At 36.4% G+C, this 12,677-nt stretch overlaps 1 protein-coding gene across 1 annotated transcript; it reads right to left on the bottom strand.

Moving 5' to 3' along the window:
• Positions 1–3,382: 3,382 nt before the first annotated feature.
• LOC136203745 (kinesin-like protein NACK2) lies at positions 3,383–9,846 on the bottom strand. The gene is made up of 14 exons (XM_065994974.1): positions 9,528–9,846; positions 8,937–9,201; positions 8,698–8,787; positions 8,485–8,585; positions 8,084–8,197; positions 7,878–7,959; positions 7,493–7,560; positions 7,342–7,401; positions 7,142–7,266; positions 6,342–6,540; positions 5,857–5,991; positions 5,407–5,496; positions 4,418–5,335; positions 3,383–4,209 (listed from the first exon to the last, which is right to left on the bottom strand). Exons 2-14 carry the CDS (start codon positions 9,163–9,165, stop codon positions 3,577–3,579), a joined length of 2,844 nt encoding a protein of 947 aa, XP_065851046.1. The 5' UTR covers positions 9,166–9,201; positions 9,528–9,846; the 3' UTR covers positions 3,383–3,576.
• Positions 9,847–12,677: the final 2,831 nt, after the last annotated feature.

Genomic DNA, 12,677 nt, shown 5'->3' with positions numbered 1-12,677 from the left:
AAATTGTGTTTACACTTCCTATTTTGTTATTCATATTGATTTAGGAGTAGGATTTTACTCTATATATATGATAGGTCTTTAGCTTTTCTTTTATACACTCTTTACTCTTTGTTTTAGCTTTATTTTTTTGTTAAATATCCGGTTTTGATAATTAGACGATTATATTTTCATATATGTAATTATATTTTAATTAATCAAATTAAACCTTAGATAATATTATTCCACTATTATATCTAAATAAAAGGCTTAGTATAAGCAAATTATTATTGAATATTTAAATGAAAATTAAATCTCTCTTTGTTTCGAATTATAGGAAAAACCTAATGGATCACAACTTTGATTAAGCTTGATTGAAATAAAGCTCAATCTTCCTGGTCAGTAGCTTTCTTCATATTGGTATGGTACCCTTTCTTCATAGAAAGAGCATTTAGCTTCCTTCTAAGGTTTCCGATTTTCCACATCTAGGACAGGACAACTGCTTGGGGTTCGACTCGCTCTCACGACTACATCTCTCTTTGGTCAGGGCGGGCAAGCATTCTAGGGTTGAGGGCCAAGCTCATGTTCCAAGTGGTCAAAATTACATGGAGAGAGATCTGCCCCTTCATGCGCCTAGAATAATTTTCATCGACACCATATCCTTTCAGTTTTCATGAATTCCTATCGTCAACCATAAATTCCTAACCTTCAGCGAAGTTAGTCAATGTCTAAATAGAAGCTTCACCTCCGACCTATGCTATCCATTCCATTATAGTCTAGTGCGCCTAGGATTGTGAAGACTTTTTCTAAGTATTGTTTTACGAAATGCAACAGTGCAGTTAGCTTTCTAACATATGCAAGCTAGCTCTTTCTTGCAAACAACGTATTTAGGAATAGCCTTTCTAAACTTGCCATAAAATAAAGGCTTCCAAATGTAAGAGACTAAATAATGTACTTGGTATATTTTTGGTTTAATATTATTAAGTATGTTACATGCATGTATCCAACGAATAAATAAATATATATGAAAGTGGTTATTAGAAGTTAACTTGAAAAACATGATTGGATTTGGACAAATTGACCATAACATTTTAAGCAAGTTCAGGGAAATAAACTATTAGAAGCAAGTTTAGGGAGCTAACTCATTTTAAACAAATTAAGGTGGCCAATAGATCAATTTATGCAACTTTAAGAGGCTAATCAGATACCATTAAAGTTCAAAGGGCTAAATCAACTTTTTAGACCAAGTTTAGGAGACTCCCGATGTATTAGACATGTTCATGAGCACGTTGAGCCGCTCAAGCCCGCCTCTCATGGATTGGGCTTGCATATATATATATTTAAGAATCAATCTGGCTTGGTCCAGACCCGCTTAAACCCTCACATAGAATGGATTGGGCTTGTAATTTATCTAAAAATCCCGAGCCCAACTCGATCTAGCACATCATTATAAGCAAGTTTGAAAAGCTAACAGGTCATTTTAAACACATTAAGGTGGTCAATAGGCTAATTTATGTAAGTTTCAGAGCCTAATCAGATACCATTAAAGTTCAAAGGAATAACCAACTTTTTGGATCAAGTTTAGGAAATTCTTGATATACTAGACATGTTCATGAGTATGTTGGGCCTCCCAAGCCCGTGTCTCATGGATTGGGCTTGGACATATATATTTAAGAACCGACCCAATTCGGTCTAGATCCGTTCAAACCCTCACACATAATGGATTGGGCTTGTAATTTATCTAAAAAAACCCCAGCCCAACTCAATCTCACCTGCCATTATATTATATACATATTTATGTTACCTTTATTTAATTTGTATTACTTTATTAAATATTTTTTTGTTTATATGAAATTATTTTTATTGAGATTTATTGAATAAATTAACTAAAATTTAAATTTGTTATACTTTTATTATCCATATTTATAGTTTAATTTTAAGTTAATTAATTTTTTAATATAAATATACGTTAGATGGACATACTCGAGTGAGTTAGGAAATCAATTTTATTACCTTTGTCTAGCCTGTCCTGAGCCCGATAAATATAATGCGGGCGGAACTACGCTTGGACAAAGTAGTTTAATGTAAAACCTTATTAGACCCGACTTGAACCCGACCCATATATATATATATATCTATAATATATTAAGAAAAAAACGAATTGAAAGTCCCCTCTTAATGAGAGGCCTATGCGAGCGCCTAAGCCGACTCATCAAGAGCCGACTTCCCTAAAGCCGGCTTTGAGGAGACTCTATCCATGTATCATCATGAATCAACTTATTCATTGGGAACCATAGGCACCGAAGGAAAATAATATCAATGGAAAACCTAATATCGGAGATCGAGAGTCTATTCAACAAACATACTGACTAGTTAATAGTATCAGTCGTCGATCTGAACTGCAAATCCAATGTGCTTCCACAGCTAGCTTGGCTGGAGGTTTAATCCTCTAAAGCCTCAATAATCGTTGAACACGAAATGAGACTCACCCCGTCTAGCTCACTCCTTTCACTTTAGCAAGTGGCAACTCATTAGAAGGTCGTGCAAAGCTAATTTTTAGCCCTTGTTTGGGAGGAGGTTAATGGGAGTAAATGGGAGTAATGGATAACGTAAAGTTTTTTAAAAAAATTTGTCTCTGCAGAGTAAATTTAACCTTCCTTCCCCTCCATATTTAAACTCTCAAACGAGGTTAAACATTTAACCCCATTTACATCCTATAAACTTCCAAACAAGGTTAATTCTTAACTTTTCTTTCCATCACTTCCCTTCCCTTTCCATTACCTCCTTTAACTCTCACCTCCATTAACCTCCAAACTCCCAAACAAAGGCTTAGTTTCATCACAGCTTGCACATCCTCGGGTATATAAAACAATTTCAAAGCAACGAGATATTCTGATCATGTATGGAGTCATCAAATAGTTTACTCACTTAAAATAGGTCTTCAAAGAAACTACTAGTTAGGTTGCAAATACAGTGGGATTATCCATCCCCGACTCATATATTTTCTTCAAGGGGTGAGGATGGAGAAAAATTCTCTAGATGATGGGGCCTCTCTTCCCAATCCATCCGTATTTAATTTATATAAGATTTTAGATATTTGTTTCTATATTTAGATAATTTTTATTATTTTTTTTGTTAATCGATTTATGTAATTCAATTTTTAAAATTATTGAACTAATTAATTTGTAAGAAAATGAGTTATTACATAAGATTCGGATTCTCTACGTCACATGGAAGACTATACACATTTTGATATTTATGTATGATCCATATAGAGAATGATGGAATTTCCTATAACACGTGTGGTGAATTCACACTATACATGATAAAAATATATACGGGATCTTCCATTTGATATAAAAATTCAAGACTTCTAATACTTTCCCGTTATAAAAAGAGAAGATGAAACATGTGTATCTCAATCTAGAAACATCTTTTGATCTTTTATTTCTCCAAATACATGAGAATGAGACAAATTTTAAACATCATGTACATTATAATAATGCATCTTTTCATTTCTTACAAAATTTGATTCAAATTAAAACATCATCCGAAATCCCACCTAAACTTATATCTTTTTTCACTTAGTCAGCTAAAAAACTACAAATTTAAAAGATTAGATATCAAGTTCCACCCCATCCATGTCTTCTTATCTGAAGGATATACAAAGTTAAGCTCAAACATTTCCTTGCTAACATGTTCACCAGCTTCACAGAACCCAACAAGTTTTGCTACTATTTCTGCACTTTCTTTTACATGTTGTATGTTATGAGGATCTGTCCATAATTTGTTCACAAGTTGCACCCTCCTCTGTTTTCCAACTGCCGGTATTTCCCATTTTACATAAAGCATTTCCCTTTCTTCTGCTGTTAACTTTGAGCTCACCCTCTTTGCTAGATATTCTCTTTCTTGTTTCAGAGCCTTTATGCTTGATGAAACTGACCCTGCAGGTTCATCCCCGAGCAATGCTGGACTTGCATTTCCGAGTTCCGACAAATGCTGCTCTAGCCATGACAACCGCCTTAGCTCAACTTCCATATATATCTGATCCGAAGGCTCTCCTCTAAATAACAGAAAAAATTGTGTTCTGTGTATAATTGAGACATGGCATAAATGCCATAACATCACTATTTGCTTTCTTTGATCCTCAAACACCAAATGCCATGACATTGGAGACTCATCACCAGTACTTATTTCACTAGGTGCACTCTCAGTTGTCTCTAGCTCCAACACCTGATGAGGATCAAAGATTATGGGATGAAATACTTGAACTTGATAAAAAAAATCCATACATGCATCTACAATCATCATGTAAGGTCAGATAATGAGAACCTAATGATGATCAGCCTGATGAACACAAATTATAATCTAGTAATGAGGAATAATTTGAATGTGCAACATGAAATTTGACTATGTATGATGCAATGTAAAATGTAATAACCTGGCAAACCAGAAGCTGCTTTTGGTATTGTAGCTTGGCCACCCTTTCTTTCAACTCAGTAACATAAGCTCTGATGCTTCGTATATTTTCTTCAGCAGCATTCTTGAACATTCTCTCCATTTTCTTCACATGAACTGAATTTGGTCGCGAGGAAGGAGTTCCCTCCCTTGATGAGTTGCAGCTGCCACTTCTATCACTCTTCAGAGGAGTAGTAGTTTCAGATGGTCTAACCAATGAATTGTTATTCCCAGGAACTCTGTTCTCAATCTCGTTATCCACTACTCGAGAGGAAGAAGAGAGAGGTGAGCATGGAGACCGTATGATATTTTGCATGTTTGAACTGTTCCCCAATGGAAATGGAAATGTTTTCTTCTTCTTCAATTGGGACTTCTGAACCTCCGTAGGTATCTCATTATTTGGAAAAGATGAAACTAGCATATCTATAGACTTCTGAACATTCTCAAGTTTCTGTTCCAGCGATACAATGGTGCTCTCTTGAGAGTTTAATCGACTGATCTCTTCTTTTAGGTCCGTCTTGTTTCCAACCACAATCTCTTCAGGAGCAAAGTTGATAACTTGCATGTCCTTAATTTCAGACAGCATATTTGCAATGGTTTCTGTAGTTGCTTGATTCCCCAGTCTGTGAGAAGTAACTTCCTTATGAAGAACTTCCAATGCTCTATTTGCTTCATCACCTAGTTGCCTCTGCAGCTGCTCCAGTTTGCGTATTTCCTGAACAAGCATGGATGGGTCTGTGGAAGTGACTGAGCGCCTTGCCTGCCTTCCAGGTGTATTTCTTCGCCCTGTTTCTGAAGCATGTTTAACTATAGCTGGGTCATCCCCTGTGGCGAGTCCATCCCCAACAGGAAAAGAAAGACACCTGACTACTTGGCTTGAGGGCCCACGATGTTTTTCACCCTGAAGATGATAAAATTTAAAATTTATATTGGAACTGGAAAACAATAAAGCAACAGTAATTGCCTTAGTACCTTTGGCTCCTTGTGTCCTTTTCTTTCTAATTCAAGCTGAGATTGTGCAAGGTCTCTCTGGCGCTTCAGCTCCTTCATTTCCCTCGCCATCTACAAAGTTATTTAGAGATAAAAACATATTAGGATGCAAATAAAAATAAAAAAGGCATTTCTTTTACCTCTGATTGCTTATTAGATCACCACTATTATATAAAAGAAAAAAAGAACATATCGCATGGTGTGATGGATTAAGTAAAGATAAACAAAGGCATGGAGAAAAGGTGCAGTTTTATAGTATTTGTTATGCATTCAGTCTGTTGAGAGTACAACAGGTGATTAAAACCTGTTTCTCCAAAACAATAAAGATTTTCTAGCAATATACTGGCAGGATGTGTAAGACCAGTTAACTTCTCTTCTATATGTGCTAAATGAAAAAAGAATTCACTTGAGCAATTCTCAAGAAAAACAGACCTGCTCAATTATCATATCCTTCTCCGTTAGCAATGTCTTTAAACTAGAAGAAGAAAGCTCTGGACTTCGTAGCTCTGCTTCAAGTCTGGCCACTTCCTTCTGCAATTGTTTAACTAAACTCTTGTCTGCAACAACCTGAGGCAGTTCTTTTGAACATCAAACCGACTTCCATGCATGGCTTAGTAAATAAGACCTAATTTTGTTGCATAACAATGTATAGGACTCCAAATTCAGGTGTTCACATGCATGATGAAAACATTTAAAATTCTTTAATATTTTCAGTTCACAAGTACTGTCAACAAATAAAATGCCATTATAATTATCAAGTGGTATCTAATGGAACGGGCCAATGGTTTTCGTTGACAGTACAACTGATAGACATTCAATTAAGACAGAAATACCAATTGGAAAATGAACATGAAGGGCATAACTTTTCATAATTAGTGAGTAGTTTGACTTAAACAAGTAATTTAGTATAAACATACCATGTTTACTTGAGCATTGTTGGTAACTTCCTTTGCACTAGTTGCAAATGAAAGTGTATTCCTTGTTTGCTCCAGATGACTTAAAGCAGGACTCACGGTGCATATGATTGCTGTTCGAGCATTACCACCTAGTGAAGGCTGCAATATTCGTGTAAGTTTTGAGTCTCTATATGGCACGTGAACACTTCTTTTTCCACCACTGCAAACATGATTAAGCACAAGACTTAGAACCAAATATCACAAAGTAGTCACAATAGCTTCTCCACAAAATCCCCTTGGCTATGGAGTGACATTCGCGCATAGTATACCTCAAGGAACACAACCAAGGTCCAAGACAAATGCTCCTAGCATTCATAATGCACAATGAACAATGTAATTAAAACTATCCAATTATGGTAGAACAGTAAATAAAAAGTTTGTCTTTAACAAATATAAAAGAACTACAGAAAGTAAATGGAGATCTTCACTAAACCACTTCTGAGACCAGAATCAAGGTGATTCAATAATATCAAGCTCCAGTGCTTCCAAAATTTATACTTTTAGGTTATGAAGCTAACTGACTTTAGCTTTCTAATTACTGTAGTTCAATGCATAATGAACAATGAAATTAAAACTATCCAATTATGGTGGAACAGTAAATAAAAAATTCATCTTTGACAAATACAAAAGAACTAGAGAAAATAATTGGACATCTTCATTAAACTACTGCTGAAAATATATGACCAGAATCAAGGTAATTCAATAATATCAAGCTCCAGTGCTTTCAAAATCTATACTTTTAGGTTATAAAGCAAACTGACCTTAGCTTTCTAATTACTGTTGTGAGTGTCAACAAGCTGCGGTTAATATGACTCCCTTCTTTCAACCTTGTACCATCAGCATTCGTCTGAGAGGCACGTTCACTTCCAGCAAGATCCACAAAATTCTGTATAGTTCCAGACCATCAGCGAGTAAATCATACTGCCGAGATTGTTGACAAGGGAAAAATTTGTAGACATACCAAACTTGCTATAAAGGATTTCACACGTCCTGAATTTTCGCGAAGAGCGCTCTCAATGGTCTGATTTTTAGATGAGTAATCCAGACAACATAATATGTTAGTGGTATGCTTGTACTCGTGATTACAAAAGTACAACACTAATTAAGCTTACCAGCCGTATAATCTGATGTGATCTTGAACTTTTATCATTTAAAGAAGTTTCTCCTACTTGTCTTTGAGCTGCAAAGGCAAATATGGATAAGAAAAAAATGATAAAAAGAGGGGAAACATGATATAAGAACAATATTCTTTGTGTTAATGCAGCAGAGAGTAAAAGTTCTCCCACAAAATTTATCACACAAGACAAAGAAGTAATTGCAAATGGTATATATTTATGTGTCTGCATTCTTGTTACTGCTGAGGATCACCATGAGCTTCAAAAATTGTACTGCCAACAGCTTTGATTTGGTCACTACTTGTACAAAAAGCTGACCCTGCATATTGCTGGCACGACAAACATACACGAAGAAGTTATGGCAGAGAAGCAGTAAAATTACCTTCACAGATTCCAATCAAGTGCCTCAAATGTTCTCTGTCCCTAACAACTTCTTCAACTAGCTTTTCCACGATGGTTCCTTTCTGTTTTCTCAAAGAGGAAAAAGGAAACAAGAGAGAAATAATAGAAAACAAAACGTTACTATTTGAAAACAAAGAACCTGCTTCTGAAAATCTTCTCATTGTTTTCAGCATATGTTAGACATACCTCAGGATCATCCAAAAGCCTAAGAGGGCCGGATTCACGATTCAAAAGATCTATAACAGTTTCGTTGTAGATCTCCAAGGCCGATATCTTCAGGATAAATTCCCTCTCTCGGGTCTGTGAGATGGAATAGAAAGAACAAATATAAACTCTTTCCTCAAATTGTAATTAGTGTTAACTGTAATCCCTTGCAAGATGAACATATTTATTATAAATTACTAAATAGTTTGGACGTGACTGAAAACTGTTAGCCCCTTTCTAGCTGTGCATTGGCTATCAGAATACCAAGTGGTGAGTCCCATTGAACGTTTCATATGATACTATGAAGTATGAAAAAAGTACGCAATCACTTCCATTTTATGAAGTAAGAGAAGGTACAGAATCCTATATAAGCCATAATTTACCTCTTTTATATGATCATAGATGTCCTTGACGGCATTTTCCGTGATTCCTCTCATGGTAAACGTCTTACCACTGCCACTTTGTCCATATGCAAAGATGGTTGCTGCAAATAAAAGGTTAAGGATCAGAGTTCCTTGCAAAATTACAAAAAGAAAACACTACTCATAGCCAAGTACGATCATAATTTTCATATGCCAGGCTAAATATGTAGTTACCATTAATTCCCATCAGAGCAGACAGAGCAACATTTTTAGCCCCTTCTCCATAAACCTTCTGAGTTGAGCTAGTAGTATCAAAAACTTTATCTGCCACATTCATATATCAAACGTTGTCAATTTGAAAAAGAAAAATAGCTACTAACATCTTTCTGCTGACTTTGCATCCAAACCCACTATCTGAACTAATAGAAATACAACAAATGCAGTGCAATAGAACAGGGCCAAAGTAGATATACCAAAAATGTACGGTGTTGCAGGCCGTTCAAGATTTGGATTCTTGAAAACTATTGTTTGGTCATCCAGGCACTCCCAAGCAATAAGATCATACAATGCTTGTTCCCTCCTGCTCAACGGCCTTATTCGAACGGTAACTCGAATCTTCTCTTCTCGGACCTTCGTCCCACCTGGAGTTGAGTAAGGGAACCTCTGAATCTTGGACGCAGGGGTGGCCGGAGTCCCAACCATTTTTATTTTCAACACCTATTCCCGTTGCATCAGAGTCTGGAAAAATGATGACGAGTTGAAGTTAAATTCAAACATATCGATTCTTATTTAGGAAAGTAACAGTTATGAATCAGAGAAGCGTTACGAAATAAATAATTAATGCCCTCGTTCAAATTCAAAAATGATGACCAAAACCCTAAGCTCACAACACTTTTTTTTCCTTTTGAAATGCAATTAATTAAAATTTAGTTTTACAATCACACGAGGTCATCAAGAAGTACACAAACAATTACCATATCAAATCAGAATAACTCAAGAAAATACGACATACACTATTGCTTTCCATTTTTGGTCAACATATTTAAGAATCCAACAATACTTACCAAAAGCAACACTTCAAATCAGAAACAATCAGAAGAAGAAACTCAAGAGTAGCAACATACAATGAAGTTGGAGTCGTGGTGCGTGAAGTAAGAAAGCTGAGGAAGAGGCGCCAGGAAATGAGGAATGAAAGGGGCGGTAGGGACACCGGAAAAGCAAGATTAGAAAACGGAAATAATATTCAGAGGTGAACAGGGATATAAAGGAAGCCCTGAAAAGAGAGAAGAGAACAAGACAAAGATGAAGAAGCAGCGGAGGGAGAGAGAGAAGTTAACGGCTACTTTTCTGTTAGACTCTCGTACTTTATGTGCTGAGTGCGCGCAACCTGAAAATTTAAATAAGAGTGAGTTGTATTGGTCACCGTCGTCCGTGGCCCTCGCCATAATGATGTACACGTGTACGTTTCTGCTCTCGCCCCACTTCCACTCTTTCAATCATTTTTTTCTTTTCTTTTGACTGTTTTGCTTTGGAATGTTTTAAATGTTGATTTAAAAAATAGCTTTTGATTATTTATTCAGTTATATAATTATACAACTAATGTTACCTTTTTTTTCCTGGTAGCAGTTGCCATATATATATAACTTCAATTGAGTGTTTTTATCAAAAAAAAAAAAAAAAAACTTCAATTGAGTGTTAGGAGCTCTTCCCTCGGGCAAAAGTTTTGCTTTTTCTTTTAGGATTCTTAGATTTTTTTAATATGTTATTTTTAAATGAAAAATATAATATAAAAATGGAAACAATAGCCGGTCCAATAGAACAAAAATTGAAAACATCTCTTTATTATTGATATGAAGCAAATATACTATGTCATGTGGCAACGCAAAAGTACGAACCTATTCTTAAAGACAGAATATATAGCGTTTTCTCAACTAAATACAGTAAAACGACTGTGTACCAGAAGTTTGGTTCGAGAAGTCTCTTTAAACCCAAGCAAGGATCTAGTTGTTGCCATAATCGCGTCTGATCTTGAGAATCATGGACCAAGTGGCATGGAGAGATATAAGGCCCTAATATCTGGGCGCACTTCCTCTTATCAACAGGAAACATGTGGCTCGTCCCACTCTACAATCTATAACTGTCATCTACAACTCAATATCAGTATAAATAGAGTAAACTCAACTCGAGGTAAACAGATCTATTCATTATATTAAGCTTATGTTATAGTTTTATTTACTGATTTTGATCATCATTTAGTCCTTTCATAAACTGATTAAGGCATCCGAGCGGGTTCGTCGTACAAACAGTCCCATTTTAACCTTGCTTCTGTGCAGTTACATGTGGACACGCGGACTCTCAAGATTCAACCATATCAAATTGGTGCGAGGTGAGCATGGACTGATGCAATGATGGCTCATTTAAACAGTTTTATTGAAATTCCTTCCACTCGTGCACTCCCCATAATGGAGATCCAAAGAATAACCGAAGAAGAAGCATACCGAATATGTCGGGTCAATGACGAACCAATCTTGGAAATGGTGGAAGAAGGCGAGGTCCTAGAGCCTCAACAAGAAAGGCCCGTGGGCGCAATCTCATGACGTCTGACGAAAAACTTCGATTTTGTCTAGGAGGTAGTCAGCATCATGAGACAAGAACATGTCATTCAAATGGCAGAAGTGAAAGAAGAATTTGTAATAACTGAAGAAACATTTAGGTACGTGAATAAACTTGAAAATACCAGTTGCTCTATCGGACACCACATTGTCTAAAGCTGCTATCGTCGACCAGATCTTCGAAAAGCCGAATGAAAGATCTAGACACCCAATCAAGGGAGAAAGAGTCTCCTTAGTACGATGCTACCGGTCCCGCACTCCCCCTCCTCGCAGCGTAAAAGATATTGATCAATCTCCCATTAGATCAGTCCAAGCAAAAGAAGGAAGAAGACTCTCTTCGAACGGGAGGACACCAAACTCCAACCCTTGAAGGACCTGTCACTGGTCGGCAGAATCCTGATCGGCTAGTTAAGAGAGATTACCAAACCCCGAACCTGGGAGCATTAGGCGCGAAAAGAAATAGACCTCCTGACCAAAGACAAGGCGCCGCCGAGGCTAAACTCGAGGCAATGCAAAAAGAGCTCGACAAGTTCAGAAACACCATTTCCGAGGTGGGGATTGATGTTGAGCATCTAGATATCACAAAGGTAGAAATACTCATATGCAAGAAGATCATGAACGAGTTGATGCCTCGATGGTTTAAATACCCAATGCTGAAAGAGTACGGTAGGACCCTATTACTCACGTCAAAAATTTCAGGCAAGCCGTGGATCCTACCATGACAACCAACATTGTGATGTGCTGCTTATTCCCTACTACCCTAAAAGATGTTGCTTCCTATTGGTACGAGTCCCTAGGCATTAAGACCATCACCGGCTTTAAGTAGATGTCCAAACTCTTCGCCAACCACTTCGTAACATTCATCCCCAAGAGCAAGACCATTGAGGATCTCAACTACTTGGTCCATCACGAGAAGGAAACTCTCAAAGATTGCGTGGAAAGATTCCAACAAAGGGTTATTCAGTTCAAGGTATTGAATGTCGAGGGGGTGGTCAATATTATGGCAGCCAATTTCCTTAGCAAGGAATTATCCTTAGAGCTAACCACCGATGGCCCCAAGCCTTTAAACATCTAATGACCTAGGCAAGAGACTTCTATAGGTGGGGAGGCCCACAAGCTGCATCATTTGCATCATTTAATTTTATTCAGTTTGATTCTTGTAATTATAGTCTCTCGATTATTTTCTGTCATTTACTCTATCTATTTTCCACCTAACATGCACATTACAATTTATTGTTAATATTTGATTGTTTCCAAAATTTCTATATTCTTGGATGTTAAAAAGAACGATTTAATGTTTGAGTAAATTACACCAATGGTATCTGAACTTTACTCTAATTCACACTTTGGTACTTAGATTTTATTTTGTCACAAAAATATATTTGAAGTAACAATGATCGGATAATTTAATATATTTTACCAGTCAATACGAGTTTAACAAGTAAACTACACCAATGGTATCTAAACTTTTACCTTAATTTTCACTTGGTACCTAAATTTTATTTTATCCAAAAATACACTTTTTTTTTTTGATGAATATCCAAAAATACACTTCAATTAAAGATGACTCAATAATTTAGTATATTTGATCGGTCAACGCGA

Source organism: Euphorbia lathyris, chromosome 8, assembly GCF_963576675.1.
Source record: "Euphorbia lathyris chromosome 8, ddEupLath1.1, whole genome shotgun sequence".
In the NCBI taxonomy this organism is placed as follows: Eukaryota; Viridiplantae; Streptophyta; class Magnoliopsida; order Malpighiales; family Euphorbiaceae; genus Euphorbia; species Euphorbia lathyris.
This window is presented reverse-complemented; position numbering and strand designations above follow the sequence as displayed.